General features: G+C 32.6%; 1 protein-coding gene across 3 annotated transcripts; it reads right to left on the bottom strand.

The window, feature by feature from the left end:
• Positions 1-27,555, bottom strand: FGF7 (fibroblast growth factor 7). Of its 3 annotated transcripts, none has more exons than XM_035336253.1 (4): positions 27,336-27,555; positions 26,236-26,430; positions 1,575-1,678; positions 1-1,077 (listed from the first exon to the last, which is right to left on the bottom strand). In XM_035336253.1, exons 1-4 carry the CDS (start codon positions 27,373-27,375, stop codon positions 883-885), a joined length of 534 nt encoding a protein of 177 aa, XP_035192144.1. In that variant the 5' UTR covers positions 27,376-27,555; the 3' UTR covers positions 1-882. The 3 variants fall into 3 exon arrangements, with proteins under 3 accessions (XP_035192144.1, XP_035192143.1, XP_035192142.1); XM_035336252.1 differs by having other exon boundaries at positions 26,236-26,806; XM_035336251.1 differs by having other exon boundaries at positions 26,236-26,821.
• Positions 27,556-27,903: the final 348 nt, after the last annotated feature.

The raw sequence follows: 27,903 nt of genomic DNA on the forward strand, positions 1-27,903 counted from the left end.
ATAAGAATGAAAACAAAAACAAAAACAAAAACAAAACATTAAAAGCTGTATGCCCTAACAGGAATTATACAAATGATAGGATATGTTACATAAAATACCTTAATATGTCTGAATTTTTGCTTCATCGTTATATAAAATGTTACTTTGTGAAAAGTGAGATGAAGTACATTATTTATTCCTATTCTTATTTTACATACACTATTTTGAAACATCTTTTAGAGCAGCATTAAGTATTTGTTTCATTAATAGATAGGACCATTTTGTAGTAGAGTAAACTTATTTTTTTCCAAACTAACTCTTTTATCTGAATACAACAATAGACATTTACAAGATTATATATTTTTCTGATCATATAGTTTACGTATAGGATATCAGCTTCTTGGGGGAAGTATTTAAAATACTGCTCAGCTTCCACACTTACTATTGACTTGATAATCTGACAACTCATTCCAGCAGCCTTAAAGTCTGACATATTTTACACAACATTATCATCTGCTTATTATTATTATAGCAGCCATATTTAAGAAGCAGATCGGTTTTTTTATTATTTTATTTTTTATTTTTTTTAAATAAAATATTATCAGATAATCAAGTCATGACTTATTCTTCAGGGTCAATTAATTTAAGAAACTACCCAGTTAAAATGACTAAGATAATGATTGTACAACTCTTTAGAATTCTTTACAGCTTTTAGTTAGCAAATCTGGTTTTGTGTATATTTTCAAATCTTTTCCATGTAGTCTCTTAAAAATAAACATAAATGCGCAAGTCCAGCTTGTTCAATTTCTCAGTAGTATTCCAGCCTCTCTTGATACCTTGTCACATAGTCTTCTTTAAAAATAATCTTCCTGCTGGAACTAGTTCTTTATAGATCATGTTTGATTAGGATATTGCCAGAGGAAGAAAGTGGGATGCTCTGTGTTCTTTCTTTGTTTTTTTACCTTTCATAGGAACACCTTTGTGGTTTAGTGTAACAAACATCTCTTTTCCTTTGTGTGTCCATTTTGCAGAAGCATATGTATTATAATGGTTTTCTTCAATTAGTTCTATGAAGTTGCAATCCTCATTGCATACTTTCTGTTGAGAGTAAATAATTTAGATTAAAATAAGTACATGTGTTTCTTAAAAAGAATCATACAATAATTAGATTGGGGAAGATGGGAGAAGAATATGCATCATACAATCCACATATTAATATTATTAACATATATTAATTGAATAAGAATGCTAATTAAATATTAATATTAATATTAGTTACTTCAGTATAAGTAACTTTGGAAAATGTTACTTTTACTTCAGTATAAGTAACTTTGGCTTTGGAAATCTCAGTATTGGAAACTATAGTATACAAACTCTGATCACTGTTTTTTTAAGTGGGCATGAAATTTAGGTATGTGTTGGATACATTTTAAGATGTTAGAAATTTATTTTATACAAACTGTATTTTATATAAACTATTTCATACAAAGCAGTAGGTGCTACAGCTAAAAATAGTTTTTTAAAGATTGTACATGATGATTATTGGAAAAGTCAGCATGACTGTTAGATGAGTGAAGAGAATTTAGCTTCCATACCTTTCCATAGAGTCTTCCTGACTTGTTCATTGCTAGGAAGTATTCACTTTCCACTCCTTTGATTGCCACTATTCCAACTGCCACTGTTCTGATTTCTAGAATACCTGCAAAGTTACACAGTAAGGACTGTAAAATGTCTGTTTATTCACTAGTCAATTTATAAGATTTATTTAAATAAATATACTTCTGTATGAGATCACATCTGCATACGGCCACTTAAAAATTATATGATAAATTTTAAATGTGTACTGAAATTGCCATGTTAACATTTATATTTTCAAATAACCATTGTATCTTAGAATTTATTATACTCAGGATTCATTTGGAAGAATTATATACATAGCCATCAAGGCTCGCAGAACTTGTGTAAAGCCTTGATTTTGAAGACTGGTGTAGCTGTATCACCACCTTGAACAAGTGTAAATCTTAGAACTTGCAAGTGATAGAAAACATACCACAGTGTCTTAAATAAGATAAAGTATTTGCTTGACCTGTGTATGCTTTTATGACTGATAGAAATGGCAAAATTACCTGTAATTGAAAATAATTAAAAGTTTCACCAAGACCTTATTTATTCAAAAACAAAACATTTGATGTTTTTCTATAAATTACTCTATTTTCATGTGTATGATGTATATCTGCAACACCTTTCTATAGTTCCTACAATAGGTATAAGTTACCTGCAATATAAAAGTATATTTAGGTTATATTAAAAAAAAAAAAAAAAAAAAAAAAAGGACAGAAAAGGCAGAGAGGTTGTCTTCAAGCTTAAATATTATTATTTTTTGTTTTAAGCAGTAGTTTAGAATTATACTTGTGGGAGTGAGAGAGAGTGGTGTTAGTTTGTCACCTGAAAGATGACCTTCCTTCCAAACAAAACATTTCCTTTCTTTCTCTTTCATTTTTTTATTGACTCATTACAGCTACCACATTTTTTTTTCATTAATTACTTTTTTTTGGTTTTTGTTTTTTAAAGGCATGAATATTGCTGGTATTTCTTTTCCCTATATTTTTTTTACCATATCATATTGTCCTTTCCTTTCTCTTCTGTTCTGTTTTTCTTTTCTTCCTTTTCCTTGGTATTACTGACATATCAGTCCTAGCTTGTTATTGCTTACTCTTGGTGTGTCCCCTGCTGGGCATTCATATCTCTGAGCACATTTACTTCTTTATGCTAATCCAACTCTAAGTAAAGCGTTCAGAATTCCTTGACAAGTTCCACTCTGCTGCAGGCCTAGCGACAATTCTTCAAAAGGGCAATTTCTAACTGTAACTTACAAAAATTATATTAACTTTCATTTAAATTTCTCTTTAGAGAAACCACAGTGAGGCTGAAAACCAGATGAACATCTGCATCGAGCCAAACAAAGAACATAATAGTGGAAGGGATCTCTGGGTCATCAAGTCCAGTGCTCTGCTAGCCTGGGAATTGCATCAGATAATTCTCTTTTCATAAACTTTGCCAATACTAAATTGGAGTTGTTATTTCTTTGCCCCCAGTATTTCCGCCAAAGGCTGTTCCACAGTTTGATTTATTTTAATGGCTAGAGACTCTGTAGTAATTTGCAATCTGCATTTTTTCAGCAACAGTTTATATCCATTTGTTCTTCTGCCTGTGCTGGCTGTTATCTTAAGGAGAGTTTTTTTTTTTTTTTTTTTTTTTTTTTTTTTTAAGGCTATGTTTGAATTTTCTATTTATACAGAACTAAAAAAATGAAAGATTCAGAATAACTTTGTAAAACAAGTCATGCTAATAGGAACCGAGTTTCGTTCAGTGAGCTCCTGTTGGCTGAAGTTACAGAAGTAAGAAATACTACTACTTTTAAAAAGGAAACGCCAAAAGCTTTTGCCTAAAGCAATGTTATTATTAGAGTTTTTATATTATATTACTTTTTTTTTTTTTTTTTTTTTATGAAGTGGAAGTTGACATACTACTTGTAGGAATTACTATATTTTGGTTTGGGGTACTAGTTTTTTCTGCTTTATTCTCATCCAAAGATGTTTTTAGGTCTTTTAATGGCACTTATCTTTGGTGTTCTCTCTGTGCATCTTTCCACAGTTTAGTGAGGGAACATGACATGAGCTCTCCAATATATATGTAACATAAAAACTGTTGTACTATTAGCAAAGTTAAAGACAAAGAAAAGAGACCATAAAGAGTTCAGTGGAAATACTGCTTGTGTACTTGTGATTCTCTTCACAAAATGCTCTGGCCTATCACAAGTAATGCAAGTATTCATTTTTCTGTTCCCAGATCTAGATCATGTCTCTTCTGTTCTGTTGTGTCTTAATCAGTCCTCAAAGGAGAAACTACCATGAATTTTTCCCTTTTCAGCAAAGCATTTTTGTGATTTATGTCTCTTAAGCAGCATCTCACATGCACTTTCTTACTTGATGTGCAAGTGAATCATCACTAAATTCCTCATCCTATTTTAAGGCGTGTGACCCAATTTACTTAGCAATAAGACAGCATATTGTAAGCCTCCTTTTCTTCTTCTTGAGTCTCTGCCTCAGTAATTCTGTTCATTTCAGAAATGTAGAACTACTACAATTAATTATATTTTTAAATAAAAGCATATAGGAAATTGAAATATTTCTAGGAAACTTCGGGAAAAGTGTGACATTATGGTGTATTTATAACTGTGATAGCTGATATTAACTGAGAATTTCATTAGTGATCTTTCAGTATATAGTCTTTTGTGTGGAACTCACTTGTTCTGTTAATTACAAAGCACCATCATGTACATAAATGAAGTCAAAATGCTATCCTTTATGTACAGAAGCTGTAGAGACTTTTACGGTTGAGAAGTCTTATACTGGAAGTTTCTTAGTTTATCTGTATCAGCATTTCTTGTATCACATACATAAATTTCTCATCCAATATCGAAGGTCTCTCACCAGGAAGAATGATATTTGAGTAATATTAAATTTAATATGGACAGAGCTTTCACTACTTTAACTGTTTTACATGGCGCTTCTGAACGTACTAGATTCATAAGGTAACAAGCTATTTCCTGTAGACCTGTTATGCACTGCATACTTTCTCAAATCACAAGTTCTTTGATGAAATAGTTAAAGGAATCTTTAATACTTATTAACAAGATACTATCACTGTGAAACTTCTAAACTCCTTTTGAATACTCAACCAGATTTAAACACAGCACAAACATTGAGGTTAAAGAGATGTGTATAACGGAAATCACTGTCTCTTCAAATTATAATTTTATAATTTATTTGAATATAAAAATGAGCTTTTATATTATTAATAATTTTATCACTAAAGCAGGGAATTGCTAGAGAATATACCAAAGAATAAAATATAAAATCCCTAAAATAGATGAAGTGATTTGTATTTGTCCTTCCTCATTTAATTTTCATTCAGAATCTGTATTAAGCCAACGTATCATATTATATTACACCATATGGCATTGTAGTCGCATAGGTCTGTGTTTATTTTGTATGTGTTCCTGACACTCCATTACTACAAGAAAAATTACATAATAAAGAGAGGCTACTATTTTGTTTTTATTATTATTTTTATTTTTTTTGCAAATAGGAACCTAATATGTCAGTAGGTGTCAAGAGTTAATAAATCTGTTCAACCCGAGTTTTGGTCAACTACCAATATTTCCTGGTTCTTCTGTCTCTTCTGTATAATCTGCTACTGGTGATTCTTGCCAACAGGATGTGGGGCTAAATTAAATTTGGATCTGAGCTGATACGGTTATCCTTATATTCTTAGTGTATATGTTTCATAATACAGTTTTGACTGTTACATTCAGCCAAGTCTGTGAATTAGATCTTTTTATGAGATCTTTTAAGGTTTTCTTTCATTCCTCTTCTTTTGTTTTAAACTCTCCTTTGTCCGCTCTCTTCTGTTTGTTTTTTTTTTTTTTTTTTTTTTTTTTTTTAATTCTGTACCATTATTAAGTCTTTAATGGGACTCAACAGTAATGACATTTATTTTACTGGGAAGTAACCTAATAATCTAATTTTTCTACAAATGCAGGAAGACCTTTGATTCTGAATAACTGATCGTTTTAAAATTAGCAACAAAATATCAGTATACTCTAAAGATTAGCTTTATTAGCTTTGTGAGGATGGTAACCTGAGTCAAGCAAATCTCTCCAAAGCTAAAGAGTGTTTTTTCTAATACACCATTTTTAACTGCCCTTAAGACATGAATTTACATGAATGAAAACGTATTACTTTGATTGCTCCTCTGCTATGAACAGTGTAGCTGACCTTTAAGTCTTCATGCTTAATTGCAGTTAGCTGGTTGATTGGAAGGAGGTAAATCTCTGTATCCACAGAAAAATGATAATAGAAGTAAACCAGTAAATCTACTATGTTGTGTAACATTTGTAGGCACTTTTACACCTAAAGTGAATACACCACACAAATAGAAAAAATACTAAACTGGCTTATATGCAGGATTTATCTTTGTCAGTTTCTAAATATTTATGTAGCATCAGATTCTTCAGAGAAATGACGAAGAACTAAAATGTACAGTCAGAAGACCTTGTAATGTTAACCTCTCCTCCTAGTATACAATTCATAGTCATATTTTAGGAAGTCCATTCTTAGATGCTTCATTTTGAAGTAAAAAGTTCTCATCCTTTCAATCTCTATTCATGAAAAAGGAAAAAAGTCTCTAATGTAGTATAGGAAAGAGAAAATTCTTATCTGTAAATCTTTCCATTTAAGTACTCTTTTGATACTTTAATATATTCAAAATTTTTTTAAAGATATGCTTAAATTGTTAAGATGCTGCTGATGAGAAGTCAACATGGCCAAACTACAAAGAGGTCTTATATATCATCAGATAAAAATGAAAATGTAAACTATGTTTTTGAGTTTTTTTCTTTCTAAAGGATCCATGTAAAAGTTTAGAAGGGGCTTAAAAGAAAACTTGAATACACCACAAGCTAGCTGGGAAAAAAATCAAACTAAAGTCAGAAAGAGAAAAAAATAAAAATAAAAAAAGAAAGAAAATGGGCATATAAAACTGAAAACAACTGTAATTTCTATTAAATGAGCATGAAATTCCAAACAATTTTATATGGTTGTATGGTCAATGTATCCAGTATAGCTTAAAATTCCCGGAGTGAATGAAGGTTCCTGCAGAAATGAAATTCTGTCTACTTAAAGGACACTCAGCTGAGATGGACTATAATTTCTCTTTAGAAGAAGGTGATTATGGGTGCTGGCAACAGTCTTTTTAATGACTTGGGGAAAACGAATTATCAGACAGTTGATACAAAACACATTAGGGAAAAAATAAAAATAAAAAAAAGACAAAGCAACCCTTTAAGTTGATACAGCAGTTTTAGCAGGTGAAATATATGTGTGTATATATATATAGGCAACAATTGCATAATAAATTAAGTGAGTTTCCTGGCATTGTGGTCTAGAATGACAGTTTGTCTCCATGCATTAGACACTTGTACTTATTGGACTTATTTCATAACTGTGACCTGGAGGACAGGACTGTACCTTGGGCTGGAAATTTATGTAGAAAAATTGGCATTTAGCTATATCACTGATACAAAATGGAGCATTCTCATGATTTTTATTTATTTATTTATTTATTTTTCCTGGGCCAGTGGTATTTGATGGTTTTGTTTTGAATAACCTTGGCTTCTTTGGAAAACAAAAGAGAACAAAACTACTGAGCTAGATAGATATCTTTTCACATGCTAGGGAACTACCTCAGTATGATGGGTGATAAGATTGTTCAGGAAGATTTAGTAGGAGTTTTTAAAGTACACTGTATTCAGTCCCTCATCAGCTGGAGATTTTTCTAAATGTTTCATATGTTGCTGATATCCTCTGAATGTCTTGTGTTTCTCGTCACTACTTCTCTATTTGTGAGTATCAGAATTTCTGTAGACATTTGGCATTCGGTACATTTTTTAGTAAGGCCAACAGCAATTTTTTAATTTTTTTTTTTCTGTTCTGTTGGGTACGTTTGTTTCATATGTATGATATATGAATATGTTATATTCCTACTTACAAGAGTAAAATGAAAATTTGCCTACTGTTAATAAGACTTCCGTAGTCTTCTAAATGCTGGAAAAAAAGGGAAGAAAAGGCAAAATAGGATTTTTAACAAAAGAAAAGTAAAATCAAAAGTCCGCTAGTTATTATTCTATATTCTTATAATTTCCTTTTAAGGAACTAGCTAACATATTATACCTAAGACTGATTTTTTAAGTATTCTAAAAGCTTTAAAATACCATTTTTAATCTACTTTTTTTTTTTTTTTTTTTTTTTCAATATTTACAGTACTTTATTTCTTGTGGCCTCTCTGTGCAGTGAAGTGGAAAAAAACATTCTGTTGCTGATTTTTAGGGGTTAGGAGGCTGGCACTGGCAGCTAAGCACTTGCAAGGAATGTGTTTGTGAAACACCCTTTCATAGGCAGGATTGTCTTGAGATAAAGTACGTGAAATCTCAAATACAGAGGGGGTAGAAAAAACTTGGATGGAGAATAAGTCAAAACAAAATGAAACTTCTAAAATATGTCTGACTTGTGTTTCTAATTAGATTTGGAGTACATATTTATGAATTCAAATGACCTTTAGAGAGATGATTCAAGGCCAAGAAAAATGCTCTCATCATTGCTTACAAGACTGTGTTTTATAGTATTTTTTTTTTTTAATGCAATATGTTCTTTTGATATGGGATTTAATAAGTTCATATTTGTGTCTTTTAAAGCAAGAAAGTACAAATCATGATTGTCAATCACTGAGAATTCTGGAAAAATTTCATGGTGTTATTAGTGCATGTGTACATTCAGTGAGGGAGCACAGTAAATGCATTAGCTGGCTTATTGTACTCGAAATGTTTTTCCAGAGGAGTCTACTGGTATTTGTTTTCTGAAAGTGAATGAATAGTTTCATTGGATAGTTTTGCTAGTTACTGGTTTCAACAAGCATTACCCCCTTGTATTTCTTAAAGAAATATATATATATGCATGTATATATATGCAATATATATACATGCATATATATATATTTTACATGTATACACAAAGTATTAATTTGTGCTTGCTATTTCAGTTCCCAGTAATATTTTTAAACGTATATGTTTTAAAGTTTGTTTTCAGGTAGAGCAATTTCTGTGCTCATTCTCTCTCAAATCTAATGGTAAAAAATTAACAACAAACAAAGCTATTGATTTAAGAGATACTGTAATATTTAAGTCTTTTTCTACTATCCCCCCATTATTAAATTACAATTGATAGAATGTCAAATTTTCATTTGTATTTTGTACACTCCTTAACAAGATAGTAAAAGAGGTTCGGAGGTGGTACCTCATAGAACACGTTCTTATGCTCCATAAGTAGAAATAGGTAAAAAAGTGTATATCATAATAATTTTCACAGCAGAGATGAGATTGGTCCCTCCCCACTCAGGACTTTTCTGTCTGTATATATGTTTTGAATATACCATTAGTTATGGTAACAGAAAACAAGGTGTCATACATGTCTTATCAGGTACATACATTTATACCTTCATTATCACTTTCCCACATTTTTTTTTTTTTTTTTTTTTTCCCACTGTAATGCTCTTGCTTCTCCTTATGATACTCAGAATCTGGATTTTATGGTGTAAACACATGTAAATTATGTTGCTATTAATGGCAGAGACCAATAGGAAAGACTAAAAAAGCTGTTACTTCAAGTCTTTGTGCTGTTTCCATGCATGCATTTGCTGTGCATGCATAGACTATCTGAAGCACTCTAGGTATGAAGATGACTGTAAAAATGACCTGCGCATAAACAATGTGCAGGTCTGTCAAGGACTTTCAGTAGAACAGTTGAAGCCTCTGCTTCAGTGAGGTGCCAGACATCTGGATACCATGGACAAATACCCAGAGCACTTAAAATTCCTGCTTCACTCCCGTTTGTAATTTCCAGACAGGAAAGCTATAATTGTCTGAGGAAGCATGACTAGCAATAGAGAGGTATTCCTAGAGGACCTGATACAGCATATTTTCAGGTCAAGCATCCTCAAGAAGCAAAAATTATTTATAAGACAGCCTGCATGCAGAACATCTGTTTGGTTAAGCATAAGTGGCTGATGTTTAATTAGTTTTTTCTTTTTGTTGTTTTGTTTTGCAATTCATTTGGGCACAAGAACATACTATATAAAAATAATGCACTAATTGCTAAACAGAAGTTCATCAAAATATTTTTGTACTTTGTTGGATTTTCATGTCTTGGTTATTTTAAAGATTTCTTACTTGACATTATTTGGTTCATAAATTTTCCCACTGTTAATACTAAAACCTGATTACAACAGTTAATTGCTAGATACAGTTAATTGCTAGATAGAGGAACTTCATCATAAACCATTGTTCTGGAGATATTCAGCAGCTGACAGATAAGTTAGTTACAGGATTTGTGCCGTGTCAAGGTATCTGAAAAAACTGTTAACTTGATAATTCCATGAAGATAGCTTAAAACATGTAAGATGAGAAACAAACAGAGAGAAGATAGAGTAGGAAACTGAAATGGCTGTTCAGAATGATAAATATAAAGCAGTGCTCATTGTTTTACAACACTCAGTAAAGCTTACCTCCACTACATACAGTAGTGGAGTAGTGTGGATTTTAGTACCCATATTGTAATGAACAGAGTACTGAAGAGAAATAGCTTAGAATTTCTAAGGGTGTTTTCCCTTGTTATACTGTATTGTCTCACTTTGGTTTTATATTGGCTTTCTGCTCATGTTGGTGGGTTACATAGGATTGTAAAACAAATGCTTACTTTTTCATCTTAAATGACAGAATAAGAAGAATTGATCTTAGTTATTCTGACTCTAAATTGCCTCCTCTCCTCTAAATGTCACTTTGGAACATTAGTGCTTGGGACCACTGTCTTTCCAATATTTCTGTTGATTTGATCTTCAAAACCAAAAGGGAGTGACAATTTTCTCTAAAGCAGATTGTGAAACTATTGAACTTTTCAGTTTAAAGGTCTGACATGTGAACAGTAGGATATAGTATCAACAATTGAATAACATGCTGTCCCAGTAAGTCATTCATTTGTGGATTTCTTGTTAAACTTATTTAGAACGTGCCACTTTTGATGATCTCCACTGTGCATTTCATGGAAATATTTTCTTGATCAGCTTCTCATATAACACATAGTCATTTCTCATTTTTTCTGGAAACTGTTTCCCTTCAATAAAAATTGCCTTGGAGCTAAACATATGGTTACAATGAAAAAATACTGTTTTTTTTTTTTTTTTTTTAGAATTAATAGTGTCCTATAAAATCCAAATCTTAATCCCCTATCTTAAAAAACACTCTTTTATTACAGTATTAATATTTATTGATATTAAAATTAATATTTACTGATATTAAAAATGGGGAAAAGTGTAATAAGCCTGTTCACAAAAACAAAACAAAACTGTTTCAAACCACTATGAAAATTAATGATTTAATAGTTTAGAGCTGAATGTGTACAACAAATCAAACTCAAACCAACGATATCTCTTCCTTAAGTCTGTTGTGCTAATTTCACTAGAATAAATTATCTCTCTAAATTTTGCAGATTTATTGGATCTAGCTTCAGAATAGTGAAACTGTATGTAAAACTCTGCTGATTAACCTTTTCACAGCAAAATGAGATACATTCATTTAGTGGTACAAAACTTCCCAAATTTAGAGTTTCAGTCCCTACAGTCCCTATTTTAATTTGGAAAATTCCACATAAGACCAGAGCCACAGGTCTCTCCAAATTTTTCTGTAAGGTAAAGCTACAAATAAATTACCTTGTTCTTCAATGTTTGTCACTATCCAATATTTTTATCTAATAAAGAGATGGTGTCTTGATATTATTCCTGTGCCACTGCCAATTAAATTTCCTTCCCTCTTTCCTGTGTAGAATTAGGCATCATAGTTGTCATAAAATTAGTCATGTCTTTTCTGTGGAAGACTTTTTTTTCTGGTTTTCTAAGGAATGTAGTCCATATTAGGGTATCTTTCATGTGTATAAGAAATGGAATGATACATTATCTGTTCTATGTTCTGAAAAAATTCAATTCCAAGTGCATTTTATGTGATTTTATGGCTTATCACTGGTATAAACTGGTTGCAGGCAGTAGTAAAGATAGCATAACATGGTACTGTGCTTTGGACTAATTTTTTCTGAATGAAGTATCCCATCACCCTCAAGGTCTAGCTGTTTTGTTCTGCATCGTGTAGTTTCTCTAGCTACTCCTGTGGCAGCTTTTCTGGTCACTGACATCGGCTTGGGAGAACGAGTGGTGTAGCTAGATGCTGGGGACAAATAATGAAAAAACTCACTGTTTTTCAGGATTATTTAGAGCTGTATTAAAATACATTTTTAATAGTGAAAATGTTTCCCAATCTGGCTAGGAACTGAATTACTTAAAATAAGTAAAATTGAGAAAGTAAATGCACAAAAGAGAAGCTGGCTGCAGTATTCCAGAACTGAATTTTATACTTTAGATTTTAGATTTATACTTTAGGTTTTAGATTTAGATTTAGAATTGTAAGATTTTGTTTCATGCAGTTAGGAGAGGATTTAATTCATAAACACTGCAGTCCCTATTGGAATAGATACACATCTTTTCCTCCTCTAACTACTTATATAAAATATAGGGCAAGCACTACCCAGCTGAATACATTTTAGTTAGATCTCTAAATCAGATCTGCTACCTGGGGCAGGAATAGCTGACAACAGACATCTAAATACATCAATTACAGTGTCTACAAGAACACAAGTAGGTAGTACATAATTCCTTTCAAGCTACAAAATGTAAGAATCTGATAAGAAAACCATCCTAACCTCTTGCTGCACCAGAGAGCGGGAAGTGATAAAAACCATCTGGCTCCTTCTTTCTGACTTCAAAACATTGCTGGACATATATTTATATGATATAGCCTCTCAAATTGTTCTGGTTTGCTGCTGACAAATAATTTAGATTTTAGTTGAATTTGAAAAATGCGTATTAGACCAAACACTGAACACTAAGCAAGCAGAAAGAAAATGAAAAAATATATCAAAACACCTCAAAATCAAAATCAACCAAATCATCTAATCTAATTCCAATAAATAAATCATTTTTTTTCATACCCGTTTTACCTGTTATCCTCCTGTCTTATTCAGTATATGGGTATATGGATGAAAATGTATGTCAATTAGCCAATAATCTTTTTTTTTTTTTTTTTTTAAATAGCTTAATAACTCCTTGTCTTTATTTAATATGATATCATTAATTTACTTTTATTTATACACCATTTTATCAGTCTAAAAGTTTTGTCTAAGAGGTAAACCTGACTCATATTAGGATGTAGAGGGAAATGAAGTGTTAACCATCTTGAGTTTGGTGATAGAAATGTTTATGCATACATTTAGTTTTGCTCACGTGCATATTATCATGAAGTAAGTGCGAAAACTATTGCAGCTAATGTCATGTAAATATTTTCTATGGTGAATCCATTATAATGCAGTTATTTGTAGCAGTTTCTGATATAGGGTTGATTTGTACACAGATGCCTTGGGTATATAATTAATTATTTTTATTTTAGTAGAATGTGCTGACAGATCTTATTTTCCAGAATGATTGTGTTATAACAGTACTTGTGGTGGCCATGAAACCTGATTCCAGTAGCAACTGGGATTGCTCATTACATTATAGAAGGTAATAAGCATCATCTGTTACAGGTCCACAGCCTTTCTGTGCTTTGGTCTTCTCAAGTGTTGCATGTAAATAATGTCCTAGAATTTTAGTTGATGTTACTTGTACCCTTAAAAGTAGAAAGAAAGAACTAAGGGCTGCACACACTCCAGTGTGTTGTGATATAGTAATATTATCTTCTGAAGATAATTTATTGGTCACAGCTAAAATGTAAAATGTTATTGAATAAAGACAGCAGACTAAACAGTTAACAGAGCATAGGTTTAGCCAAATTATGTGAAAAAAAACTTTGAAGCACAACACATTTTTATTATGCATTATTTGTTAGTATATATAAAAACTTTCCCTTGCTTTTGTTCTAATTGTTATATGCCAAGTGCAGTTACCTTTATTTCAATTACATTATGATTGTTTAAATCAGCTATGGATATATTAAAGGGAAACTATGAAGCTAGGAAGTTGCCTTTTGTTGTTATCAGCCGTCCTTTGCATTACCCCCAATAGGCCCACCTACAGGCTAGTTTAAACAGGAGGATTTTCGTGAATGTACTGCTGCCAAACTCCAGCTTTTGTTACTGAAACATCCTTAAAAACCTAGCTCTTAGTGATCAAGTCCCTTAAAAAAAATCTTCAATCACTTTGACAGAAATTAAACCAAAACAATTAAGTTCAATTTTAAAACATTAGTAAAATTGTTATGCCATAACAATGGTCTCTCAATAAACCATGTAAAACTATTTAAAATGGGATAGAAACTACTTCAATTTCTTTACCAACTAAGGAAAGTGTTCTGTGGCCCTGAACTGCAGAAGGAAAGATGTGAGTTTTTCTTTGCCTGCAGTAGTTTCTTGGCTCTCAGCACACAGATACTACTATATCGCTATTTTGTGACTGCTGATAATAAAGTTGTCTGTGACCAATCTGTTAAAATATTTAATATCTTAAATTCAGATTCATGCTGGCAGCCATATTATTATATTGGTAGAATTCCAAATTTCCATCTGTGACAATATCAAACAGCCAATTTGATAAACTACAGTGCAGTCACTGGCATAAGCATAAAGACATACTTTTCTCTTGATCTTGAGGCAAATGGAAGATTTCATGCCACTCAAGCATTTGATAACAGCTTTAGATAGCAGCCTTTGGGAATGCCTCACTTTTTAATTTCTCTGTGATGATTTACATAATTCTTATTTTGCTTTTATATGTATTGATGTCTTGAAGTTTGTTGAGCTCCACAGAAGTAATGCATAAGCAATCTGTAAACTGGTCCAATAAATGGACCAGTTTAAAATCTGGAAATCAGCTGGCCTATAATATGTAGATGTTTGAAAAGGCATTTCAGATAATAGGTTTAAACAAGGACCTTGTTCAAGCAAGAAAAGTAAAATGTTCTCTGTAAAGAAGCAGTGTAACATGGCAGAGATTTCTACTATAGGTTCATAGAGCTAGAGGACTCAGATGAATCTTGGTGGGTTTTTAATATTAGGATGTATGCTGGGAAGCTGAAGCTATACATACAAATAAAGGGCTTGCCTCAGTTTAATTTTTCTTTTGTGGATGATTTGTTTTAAGTTTTTATAAATTCGTGTTTACGAAACTTGGTTTAAAAGTCTTTTTTTTTTTTTTTTTTTTCTGCATTGTATTTATGATTATTTCTTCTCCTTATGGTACTGTTCTTACTAGTGATTGTAACATAAAAGAAAAAGTTACTGTCTAATATTAAACTCAACAGGAAATTTTAGAACTGAGTTGAAGACCATGAAGTTATACCAGCACAGATCTTGGCTGTAACCATAGTGATACTTTCTAAAATTATATATAAATACTTGTTCTTGGTAAATAATTTGTTATGCTATTTGCTGTGACTGAAACAATTATGTCTATTCCAAGCACTTAATTTGGTGAATAAGCCTTTTCTTTTTAAAAATATTTGTGACTTCATCTGTACTGCAACAAGAAGCTGGAGAAATAGTACCAAAATTGACCAAGAAGGTCTGTTTTTACCATACAGAATGAAACAAAGCACTACTGCTGTTCGTAACTTGCACCTTTTTTGCCACCTACATGACTTTTAATGTATACTTGACTCATACCTGAATGCAAATGTTACACTGTAGATAGATGCATACAAAAATAAATTATATTTCTACTATTAAATGTATTCAGTGTAAATAATCCAATCAGTTTCTACTCAGCATAGATATGTGGACCTTTGGTTTTAATATAGGTCCATAAACTTAGTATAAACTTCCATTTATATATTCTATGCAGAAATATACTTTTCAACATATATTTGAGGAGTTATAGGCAGATATTTTTCAAATTGAATATCACCAATTGGGCATGTTATGATATACTCTGCCCTTAAGCCTGTACCTTCAGTAGAATAATCGAGATAGCAACATTTCTACTAGATACCTGTTGGTAAGCTAGATAAGTAATTCTGACTTGAAAGTCAAGAAGAGATTAATGGTGGAAGAAGAATTTCATTTTTCTTTATTCCTAGTCTGTATTGCCAATTTTATGAAACTCTATTTTAAAGGAAAAGCACATGGATTTGCAGAAGCAATAGTTATTATTTGACATCCTTCAGATTAACTCCTCAGTCCATTAGTAGGCATCAGTATCAAAACTTTTGATGATTTCAATAGAGCCAGGCTTTTACAAACTGCCTGTATTTTTCTCTTTCCTAATATGGGTCTTTCAACTCCTGAGCAAGCTTTTCCTGATGAATCACAAGGTTAGATAGCTTTTCCACTAGTCAGTAACTTAACTCCTCCACAGCTGTGCATTTTTTTTCCTACTTTCAAAAGCAACTATTTAGACTGTTATTGATAGTTCTTTATAGTTTATCAGTATGTCTGTAAGAGTAGAGCGCCCATATCTTGTCTTTATGTTGAAAAGAGAGTTAATGCTGTACTTCTCTACAATTACTTTCTCATGTTGATTACATCTCTGCATTGTTGAGAATGTTTCAAATACCATGAACACTAAGAAAGTAGTATTTTTTTTTAGGTAGAAACCCATGTTAATGAAATAAACATGGCACAGCTCAACAGAGACTAAATCAGTATTTTTTATTTACTTTATTTTGTTTGTACAATACCACCTGTGAGATAAATTGCAGCACACCATAGATAACATATATATAATTTGCCAGGGGTACCTAACAGAGGCTAAGGGGAAAACAAAGAAAGAAGCATCCCCCTGTGATGGGTCTAGAGCTGGAATAGAGTAAATTTTTTCTAGGAGCTATAACTAACTCCTAGAAACAGGAGCTTTAACTAGTAACTAGCACTTAAGTTGAAGTCATGTGAAAGTATCCATACCTGCACCGTTGTGTGAATGAGAACACAGTATACTAAGTTGTGGGCCAAGGTCATCAGTATTTATAGTGCTATATACAGGCAGAAATACTGTGCATTTTCCTGCATCACCTACAGTGGGATGAGAACACATTCTAGTTTTGGAATTCACGTAGTTAATTCTTTGAGGAAGCAAGCATAATTACCTTCCTGTGTAACTTGTACAAAACTGAAGTTTGTTATATTTTCTCATATATGCCAAACAAAAAGGCATCATAGATAGTTAATGATAGTCATACATTTTAATTTAGCCCCAGCAGGAAACAAACAAACAAACAAACAAAAAACCTGTGTCTTATGGACGTATGGTCACTTGCAAGTGTTTAGGAGGCCAGGAAATGCAGGCTTTATTACTTATTTTGTCTCAGTGGATAACAGTGGCTACTTGCACTTTTGAAAATATCACCTGAAGTAATTTAGAAATGGAAGTACCATATATATGCTATGAGGTTTAGGCTTAAGTATTTCTTTTGGAAATGTAACTTGAAATGTCACTCAAGTGGTTGTCATCGCTTTTAGAAAATTGTCTTTGAGATGTCTACAGATCTTGTCTGAAAAGGAGAAAGTATGTACATAATACCTGCTCATATTTACAAAATATTTTGCTATATAAGAAGAAAAAATGGGATTCATTTTCATTTCTCTTTTGCCCAAGATAGTTATTTGTTACATTCCAAATGTTAAAACAATTTTGAATAATTTCTCCACAATAATTATCGTAAATATATCTTCTATCACTAGATCATTTTGTGTTTAAATGATATAGGCATTGGAACTCATCACATTCTCTTAATAGTCTGGTTGTACCAGAGGTAGGCTGTTCACCACCTTACTAAATTCGGATTTTTATGCCTTCTGTTTTATGAATCATATGAAAAATCACATGCTTTTTGTCTAAGTGATATAGTTTTACCATCTTAGTATAGACCAGTTTTGCTTACAGTGTCCCTTCTGGATGAAAGTGCCATTTCAGAAATCATCATTAAATCATTCAGAACATGCCCTAAAACCATATGATTAAAATAGATATAGTCAAATTCAAAACACTGGATTACTTAGTTAAAAAAATTAGCAGAGCATGATTTCCTTGAAAGATGTGGTAATAGTTTCCTAGAAAAATGTGGCAATCTTTTTTTTCTTTCATTTTGTTGCATGACAGTTATTTGCAGTATTATAGACTGAATTTCTCAAGCCACACAGAGAAGCAGACAGAATAGAAGGGACACTAAGAAATTTTAATTTTTTGCATGTTTGCAATCAAGTAGTCTAATCACCAGTTTGCTCATTTGAACATTCTGACTGAAATGAGTGTACAATAATTTAGAAGAATAGTTTTACTAACAGTGTATTATTTTTGCTGCTCAAGATTAGATGCATTCAAAGGAATGTCTGTAAGTGGCCTACGATTCTCGCCACTTACAATTTATGTAGACTCTCCTTAGCTTACACTCAAAATTCATGACAGTTTTTTTCCTTTGAGCTAATGAATATTAACTACAAACTCCAACACCAGTTCACCCAATGTATGGCTGTTATATTGGTAGTAAGGTAGAAGAATATGCCAGACCATTTGTACTGTAGAGCCTCAATAAGAAAATTTGTCTCCTTACTGCTGAAACAGATGCTTAGACTGAATAGCAGCACTCTAAAACAGAGTACCGCTACTGTAGGGATGGCAGGATGTGAAAGAGATCAAAAGGCTCAAAACACCTGTGTAGTTGATTACATTAGTAAGTGGAAGGAAGGAGAGGTTAACAGTGAGCAAGGGGGATTTGTTATGGGGAAAAGGCTCCCCCATTGGATCTCTTCATGGTTTTCTCTACATTTTTTATCTGATGAGGTGGTTGGTAGTATTTGTTTCTTGAGTGGATGAATAGTTTTTTTGGAATCATGATAAAGTATATAAAAAGTCTTTTTTTTTTTTTTTTTTTTCTCTGACTTGTACAGTATCTTAGAGTGTTCTAAAGTTCTAAAGAAATACTTACTTGCCCTAGGTGTTATGTGCCTTCTCTTCAGTTTTGCTTATAAATTCGTGTTGGAAATATTGTCCAGGATCTCCATGCTTAGTTAAAGAAGTAGAAGGTTCATTTAGAGAAATGGAGCTTGCTTGAAATGGGAAAATCACTTTCTGTCACCAGCTAATTTAATTTGCAAGTAGCCTCTTTTGCTGAATACCAATACCCTGTCCACAAATATTGTTTATTAGTCATGCTTGTGGTTCATATGTTGTCAGAGGTGTTTATTATGTGGTAGAGATTTTCTTTTTGTACTGTTATGGAATGATATTGGTAAGTTGTGCTAAACTAAGACAAGCAGTAATAGTGCTGGGTGGGGTACAGTGAATCTCACTATGGACTCACATCTTTGTCCCTGTCCTTATGTGAGGTTGGTTACAGGCTACCTCTTATTCAAAGGGGCCAGAAAGATCCTATGGGCACTTCCACACACCTGACAAGCACATGATACTTTATATTTGCCACTGTATTGCTTACAGCTGTACATGCAAACAGCCCATAGAACTATGGCACCTGGGCAGCTATGGAACTTCAGCCCAGCACAGATCCATAACCGTCCTTTTCAAGATCCGATGTTGACTGTGAGTTTTCTGACTAATATCTTCAACTGTGTGTTAATCTATAATCATTTCTGTCTGTAATAGTCACAATTTTCTCAATTTACATGTATTTGCTGTAAACAGTCCCTTCTGATTGAAGCATAAATCACACTTGACATTTAAAGGTCATAATAAAAGCTTATAAAATTAGTAATATAATGAAATGAAAATATGATCTTGTTAGCATGGGCATTCTTTTATTTTGAAGACATTACTTCTAGTTAGACAAATATCAAAATTTCTGAGTATCAAAATGACAAAGGACAAGTCTGATAATCTTCTTTTTAGTCTATAGCACCTCCCAGTGTTTATTAACACATTTAAGAAAAGCAAATCAGTTTAGCAAAAATAGAAGTTAGGCATGGTGTATATGCAATTAAAGGTTAAAAAAAAAAAAAAAAAAAAAAAAAAAAAAAAAACTAGAAGTAATAGAGGTATTCACAAGATATTTTGGTTGAAGTGGTAGGCCTGAGTGCTATTTGTTACTCCCCCTGTTTTAGAAGTTATTTTGGTGCTATGAAATGGACATGTTATCTGTGTTTTCATTTATTCTTTTGCATTGATCTATCAATGTTCTGACTGTGGTTAAATATGAAAGATGAAATCTTGTAGGAAGCTGTCAGTGTTTTTAATGGAATATCTGTACTCTTTTATCATTTCAGCCTGTTGATTTTAGTTTGAATTGTCAGATTCCTGCTATAACTTTAAAAGAGCAAGTGTTCACTTGGAATTAATTGAAATAGTTCTGCTGATGTTAACTTGGATTTACTTGGCTTTTTGTCTGATTCAGCCTGTTTTAGAACACTTCAGTGTTCTGTTGATAAAATGTTCAGGTCATAGACAGTGTGTGTATACTGTAAACAAATCCCACTATAATATAATCCTCATCTTGTTCTGTTTCCAAAGCTAAATAATAGTCAAGAGAATGTATTGATTGCATTGGTGTTTTTATTGCTTTTCTTGTGTGTTTTCATGAAGTTGTGGGCCACATCTGTGAATATCCATTTCCAACTTTTCAACACCAATTGTTACAAAGAATTTTTTCCATTTGTATAAATGATATCATGTGTTATGAAAGTTTTAAAGTGTGACAATTCAGTGCTATGATTGTTAACCTCTGTTATTGCCATAGGAATCTTCACTGTTAACTTTTCCTTAGTACTGTTTCTAAACTACATACACCAGAAGGCTAACTTGACCTTTCCATCAGCTCATATCCAGAAGTAAAAATAAAGTCAAAGGTCAAGAAAGACAATTGAAATACAGTTGCCAAATATAGTCATAGACAGCCAATTATGCAATGAAAGCAGTGTGCCACCCAAGGAGAGTAACAGCCTTCATTTTCCTAAACTTCTTTTGTTTTAATAAAGAAAACATTCCAAAATATACTACTAGCTGGTATATCTTGCAGTGTGGAATGGTATAATTACATGCTTTAGGATGTCTTGATCTTCCTGAGCTTTAAGAAAGATGTAGGGGGATAAAACAGCTTTGCATAGTATTCCAGAATCCTAGAAATCTAAAAAAAAAAAAAAAAAAAAAAAATTTGCTTTCAGATACTTAATACATAAAGCGTGAAGCTGTGAAGGGATGTGTCTGGAGTTTGGTTTTGTGTTGCAAGAAAGGCTGTATAAGGAATTGTCTACCAAAATCTTTTTACCTGCATGGAAAATTGCTTCATTAAGATTTGAGTTCTGTGTTTTTCTCTCTAGCTGCTGCCTTTGTTTATTTTAATTAATATTGTATTACACAATATTCTATAATAAAAGTATTTAATGTCTATAACATAAGCGCATAATTCTTTTGAAGGCTTGGAAGTTTTTTCACTAATCATTTTTGAAGCTCTTAACATAGCGGTGTATAATTTGTCTTTTGTAGAGGCCCGGAGAGGTTGAAGAATTTTCCCAGAGTCTGTAAGCAAGTTACTTAAAAACTTGGATTAACCTCAGGTCTCTTGAGTCTCAGGTCAGGGCCACTTCAGCAAATTTTCTTCAGGATGGAGCAATAACATTCTTAGTGATACAATACTGTTTGTGTGTTTGTGTTGTTTTGTTTGTTTGTTTGTTTCATTGACAAATTGTAAATAGTGGAGGAAAACGTGGGGGAGAAAAACTGCATTTTTATCTTTTTAAAATATATCCATTACTGGCTTAATGCAGCCATCTGTTAGACTTAAATGATGGTTCCATGAAAATGTAACATTTCTCACTTCTGATAAATCTCAATATTGAGAGATTCAGAAAAACTCTCTGGAAAAAAACAAACAAACAAAAAAAAACAGCTGAATTATAAAGGTGTATCAAAGACACATGAATCATTTTAAGCACAATGTACGTAAACTCAACCTAAATGTTTTCTGCTAATCACATCTCTCAGCTCATCCTTCGGAAGCACAGACAGACAGACATGACCCTGTCAGTATACTCTAGCTTCTGAAGCTGCTGACTGTGCCTGAGCCCAGAGGCTTGATTCTCCCCTCACAAAGCTTATGCAATCACCTCATGTTCAGAGTGAGAATAATGTTGAGTATGAACTGCTACTGTTCTGACTTTGTGCCTTTTTTTCCTCTGGTAAATACCACAGAATAGACAAGGTGATGAAGATTCAAAAGGTAAATTCAGAAGTAATGAACACTTTTTAATGTGTTTCATGGCACAATGTCAGTTGAACTCTGGTCTGGGCATTGATAAGTGAGCTCTCAAGAATCTTGCTGCAGTAGTTCGACTTAATTCCCTCCTTTCTTCTCCTCATTTCCCCCAGAGGGTACTGTTATCAAACAAGTCAGTAGAAGCAGGAAGACAGCCATGCCCCAACTGCTTCTGTTAAATACATCTTTGCTTAAACTTAACCATCTTCAGCAGCAGTTGATAGTGAGAAGCTGGGATTTGTGATAAGATATGGGCAAGGAATAGACAGTGTCTCTTCTGCAGGTTCAAACTTGAGGGGCAGTAATTACCACCAGTGATAGACAAAGAGCTAGAGGTAGGGAGAGGGAAGGGAAATCTGTTATGTTTAGATCTAATTAATCCCCCATAAGAGGGAATGTCATCCTTGGCACTGTTGGCTGTTATTAAAAGGTATGTATATGTTGTCATTTGAACAAAATCTCTTTCTATTATAATGATTGAAAAGATTAGCAGTGAAGAAAAAGCACTTTCACTTTAGTGTGGGTTTGTCTTCTACTCAGGCCAATTCATTGGCTGAACCAACAAACTCTTGAGAAATCAAGAATGCAGCTGCAAAGGCAGACTTTACAGCTGGAGCATGGTAACCCTTAATTGAATCTAGTGCATCAATACCTGCCTTGAGTTATCTAATTTTCAAATATTTAATCTTCTTGCTCCTTTATTTAATGTGTATATAAACAACAGAAATAAAATTTGGTGCAATAGCATAGCATACATAGCCTGACATCTGTTTTTCCCTAAGAAGTATATATAAAATGCTATTGGAAGTACTTTTGATTTCTAAGAAGGTTTGAATATTTAACCACTAAGATGCATATAAAGTGCATTTTGTCAGCAGTTTATGGTTTGTTTGAACAAAACTGAGTTACAGTTCATTTAATGATGCTGAACACTTTTGATCAAAATCCAACAAATAAGAGAAGTAGTTTCCAGTAGAATTTTACTCCAAGATTTCAGCCATTTTGTGCGAAGATGTCACTAGGCTATCTTTTATTTTCTTGTATTTTTGGTTGGCTGTCTCCACCAAAAAGTGGAAGAAATAGGCATTTTCTGGGTTTAGAGCACACATGGAATATGATAGGATCAGACATGTTAGGATTCAGGTTCCAGGAAGGCTTTTCTTGTAACTAAGAGGCACTTTGAAGTCTGTAAAATTAGATTCCAAAGGCAACAGAGCGTGGAAAGTCCTAAATGCATCATCCAGTTGTAGTTTTAAGTCCTCTCAGATAGAAGCAAAATGAACTCTGATTTTTGCTTTCCTTTTTCCGGAACAAAACCAAATAAGATCATGTGAAACTCAATTCACATGTAAAATGGAATTAAAAACTAAGCAGCAATACAGAGAGATTTATTTTCCGTCAGAGACGGATAATTAACAAAATGCCATAGTATCTTCATGATCTGCTCAGGCACTCTTTTTACGGTCATGAATTCTGAAAGTCTACTTTGTGTGCCCATTTAGATTATGTTACGTGAACAAGATACAAAATTTAGTTTTGAATAAAAAGCCAATAGTTTATGTTTGGACAAGGTATAAGAAGTGATTGTCAAAGAAAAAAAGTGCTAAGAGTAATGACAGATTTTTCTGGATGGCCTTGTCTCTTGGCTGCTTCCTAATTCTTGCTTTAGTTTTTCAGAGTGTGACAGTTCTCACTCTGCATTTTAGTTTTCAGACTGAAAGCAGAGCTGTTTCTGTCAGGTGCAAGGGGATTTCCTCTGCATATTTGAAATTTGCTTAGTTTACTCTTGAGTTATTTGTTTATTTTACTCTTGTATTGTATCAGTTTTGTGTTCACCAGAAGGCTCTATTGCTTTTCAAAATGTGCACAGAATAATTTTCGTTGGGTAACTAATGAGGTTATCACTGTTGTAAACAGGACTCATCAATTTGCTTTTATTGACACAGTACACACTTTTTTTTGGACAAAACAGTTAACTTCTTATATACTTTTATTTTTTTTTTAAAAAAAAAAGGGGGGGGGGGGGGGGCGGGAGGTTGTGTTTTTTTTTTCCCTCATATCACTTTTGTTAAATGTATTTTAGCATAGAACCATAAACACATCTTCAAAAAGGCCTTTTACATATTCTGTTGACTAGAGGATATGACAACATTGTTTGATAGTTTTTGAGTTTCTCAGAGAATGCGTTCTCATTTTTCAAGTTCCTTTTGCTTATATTTCCCTATTCTACTTATCCAACAGAAGCATTCAGATATTATTTCCTAATGTAGAATAGCTAAATTCAAGCAAGAGACCTAAATTTTAAGATGGTGGGAGTTTTCCCATATGCATTAGTTAAATTTAATGGAGACATTTCATTGTAGTGTATCTCAGTTACCAGATAAACCATTCAAGAATTGATTGTTATTTTTCTCCTGATTCTTTTTACATTTACCAGAAAGCATTCCGTTTTTTTCTCTGCAATATATATGTAAGGGTTTAATGACTCAAGGTTGTGTTTCTATAATTCATGATAGTTTTTTTTTGCCATCAGTAAATCTTGATAAAGTGCTCAGAAAACTCTACAAGAAAATGGTTTGCTTTTAACCCAAGATGATCTGATATTCTCTAATGGTTTTACTACAGAACATTTCAGGGTATCATTAGTGTGCTTCAGCAACATGGAACCCTGCAGAGAATTGAGTAACTTTACTTGAATATGAAATAATGCTAAATTACTAACCAAGTTCTTAATTAAGTAGGATGGAACTGCAAAAGAGCAAACGTATGAAATTATTCTGCTCTATATGCTGCTATAATCTTTTCAAAGTATTTGTTTGTAAATAATAATAGAAAATAATAATAATAGAAAAAAAATGGGTACAGTGGATATTCACTTTTATGCAAAAATTTAGAAGAAATGACTTCAACAGTCAGTAATAGTTTTTCCAGTTATTTTTATGGGAGCAACATTTCACTTCCAAACTACCCCTATGGATCTCTGTTGTAACAATGTTTTCCTGAAACTCAATGGGAGTCTTCTTGAATATGGACCAAATAATTCATTTGGCTGCTGGCCATGTGTTGTCTTCCAGAGCAATAGGGTTTGCACTACGTAATAGAGTAGGAAGAAAGTAGACATATGGAAACACATTTTAAAAGAAATGGTAACATTAATTAATGAAGTTTTAGCCACACAAGTTGTCAAATACTGAATGTAGTCATGAAGTAAAGAAATAAACTTTGAAGCTCACTATCTATGTGCTTAACATGGAGGAGTGCTGCTTTTATAGAAAATATGCAGTCAACCTCAGCTGAAAGCTGAATCACACTTAACAACAGTTCTTGAAGTTTATTTTTTATTTATATTTTGCTGCTGTTATTAAAAAGTACAGTGACATGCAATCTATATTAAAACTGTATTTAATAGCATCTTTGGAAAGAAGTTTGATCTTTCAGATGACTATAAACACTAGACCAGCAAGTCTCTGGCGCTTTTTTCCTTCTAATTTTATTTTGAAACATGCAATATAATCTTAAGTATTTTTGTTATATCTTTTTTTTAAAAAAGCAATGTCTTTTAAAGTGGATGTCCTATTTCTCTAAATATGCAATATCTGTAATACCATGAAAGCTAAAGTGTCAGAAATAGTGATTGTAAAACTGATGCCTTCAAGTAATTGAAAATGGAAGTTATATAGTATATGTGTGAAAAACACAGATTAGTACTACAATTCTTTTGTCAGTTCAAAAGTTGTATTTGGTACAGCTTTGCAAAATATTATATGTCCGTTCTTTGTAGATGAGTCATCTTTTTGGAAGAAAGAGAATATTTTTTCATCATCATGATCATTGCAATAATGAACTGCAGAAACTATAATAGATTTTGTTCCTGGCTTGGCAAGCTATCTAAAAGATTTTGCAAGACAGTTTACATAATTCTTTCCATTGAATTTTCTAGTATTGCATATATTTTAATTGTGAACTCAAATATAAAAAACTTTTAGGTAGTTTGTGGACTATATAAGCGTGGCTTAATGTTTCATAAGTATTTTATGAGCAGAGTTTGTGGTTATACATTTTCATACTTACAACCTTAATTCACTTGTTAAAATAGTCTCTCTGTTTGCTAATAGTTACCAGCTGTAACTAATACATTAGCAGATCTACAATGTAGTATTTAAAATGACGCATTTCAAAATCAATAACAAATGTCCTGCTGTAGGATTAATTGGAAAACTTGTCTTATACAATGGTCAGTACATTATACAAAATTATTTTGAAATTACTATAAATCAAGGAATGGGGAAACAATGGTGTGTAAATGCCTAAAAACTTAGAAGTCAAATAGGAAAAGCAAAGATATTACTTACTGTAGTTGTTGTTTGCTTCTCTTGTCCCTTTTACTTTGCCTCTCTTATCAATCCTCATATACCACTGAGTTCGACAGAAAAGTCTTCTTACTCTTACATCCCCCCCTTCCATATAATCATAGCTTCTGGTATGTCGCTCAGGGCTGGAACAGTTCACATTTGTAGCCATTTGCTCTGGAGTCATGTCATTGCAAGCTAAAGATATAGTGCCCATTAGAAAGATAATGTAAAAGTATGATCTGTAGAGCAAAATTGGCAGGATCCATGTCAGTATCCATTTGTGCATTATAGTGCAGTGTTCTGGGTGTTCATGAACAACATAATGAAAATTAAATCTCAAGTAGACTGTTGCTCTTAGGTCACCGACCTGCCTTCTGTCTTTACGAGTTACAGATTCATTTAAACGAGATTGTTCCCTCTTCTAGAATTCTGATCGTTTATTCCTTAATAGTTAATGGCGAAATAGAAGAGCTTCTTAAAAATCTCTTCAGTCAGAATATCCTTTAAAGACACAAGTTATAAAAACCTTTGTTGTTGTGACCTTCTGTACTACTTGAATTTGCTGCTTGCACTGAAAGTAAAAGATCTGTGAGAAAAGGTTCATATGTAAGTATGCTCCATTGTTACAAACATGCAAGGACACATTATGCTACTGAAAATTACTATACATAAATGTATGACATGCTAAGGTGACTTTTAAAAATATGCAAATCTATATATACAATAGATATCTTTCACATAATAATTAACATAAACAGACATTTAAACTGATTGTAAACATAGTTCTGTCTCAGTCTTAAATCTGTCCAAAAATCCCATATTGATTCAGTTGAATGACTTTATCATGCTTGGTAAAATTCTGCTGATTACTTCATATGTATATCTTCACTATTAGCACAATCTATCAGATAACATTTATCTAGTTCAAATTTCAAGACAAACTTCACAGTCTTAGCCTGTATTTTTATTCCTACATTTTTCAGTTTATTAAAAGAGATAGTTTTCTTAATGCTTTTTAGGATCTAGCATATACAAATGAAGATAAAGGTTATTAGCTGTTAGAAACTGCTGAATGTTCCTGTAAAGGACAGATAACTTACTTGTTCCTGTTGATAAGAGCTGGATACCCAAGTATTCCATTTCTGTTGTCTGCTTTTTGCAACATGAGACACTCTATTGTAGCTATAAACTTTCTCAGCTCAGAAAGACTCCACCAAAATTGTAATTGTTTCCATAAATCAACACGCTAGAGAGATGTGTGTGCTTATGCGTGTGCGTGCATGTGTGTGTTGAGTCTGTTGTTCAGTCCTTTTCGATAAATACCTTTGCTGACCTCACTTGGAAGCAATTAGAATTTAACCAGTCAGCTGTCAGTTGAATGCACGAACAAAAATAAAAGGAGACTTGCATTGTATCGTGCCCAATGGTCATCAGAGGGAGCTATGTACATAGTTTATACTTTAAATCTCCAAGAATCTACTTTCTAAAAGTACACATCCCATGGTGTGTGGATAGAATTGCTTTGCTTGCTACTTAGTGTTTCTGTACTTTGGTTTAGTTCACTATTTTTCTGTCCTTTAAAAAAATTATCCTCCTCTCTTTCATACACACACATCTCAGTTTTCTTTGAAATCTTTTGTGCAGCTTGGTGGATTCATAGTCTGCTTA

This window comes from Oxyura jamaicensis, chromosome 10 (genome assembly GCF_011077185.1).
Source record: "Oxyura jamaicensis isolate SHBP4307 breed ruddy duck chromosome 10, BPBGC_Ojam_1.0, whole genome shotgun sequence".
NCBI lineage: Eukaryota > Metazoa > Chordata > Aves > Anseriformes > Anatidae > Oxyura > Oxyura jamaicensis.

What these genes read in the sequence shown, in the direction of transcription:
- FGF7 (XM_035336252.1), bottom strand. Translation starts at nt 26,521, where the DNA reads ATGCACAAATGGATACTGACATGGATCCTGCCAATTTTGCTCTACAGA. An exon ending in AGAAGCAAACAACAACTACA is followed by an intron (nt 1,679 to 26,235) that starts GTAAGTAATATC and finishes GTAACTTTGCAG; the next exon opens with GTATTCTAGAAATCAGAACA. An exon ending in CAGGAAGACTCTATGGAAAG is followed by an intron (nt 1,078 to 1,574) that starts GTATGGAAGCTA and finishes TACTCTCAACAG; the next exon opens with AAAGTATGCAATGAGGATTG.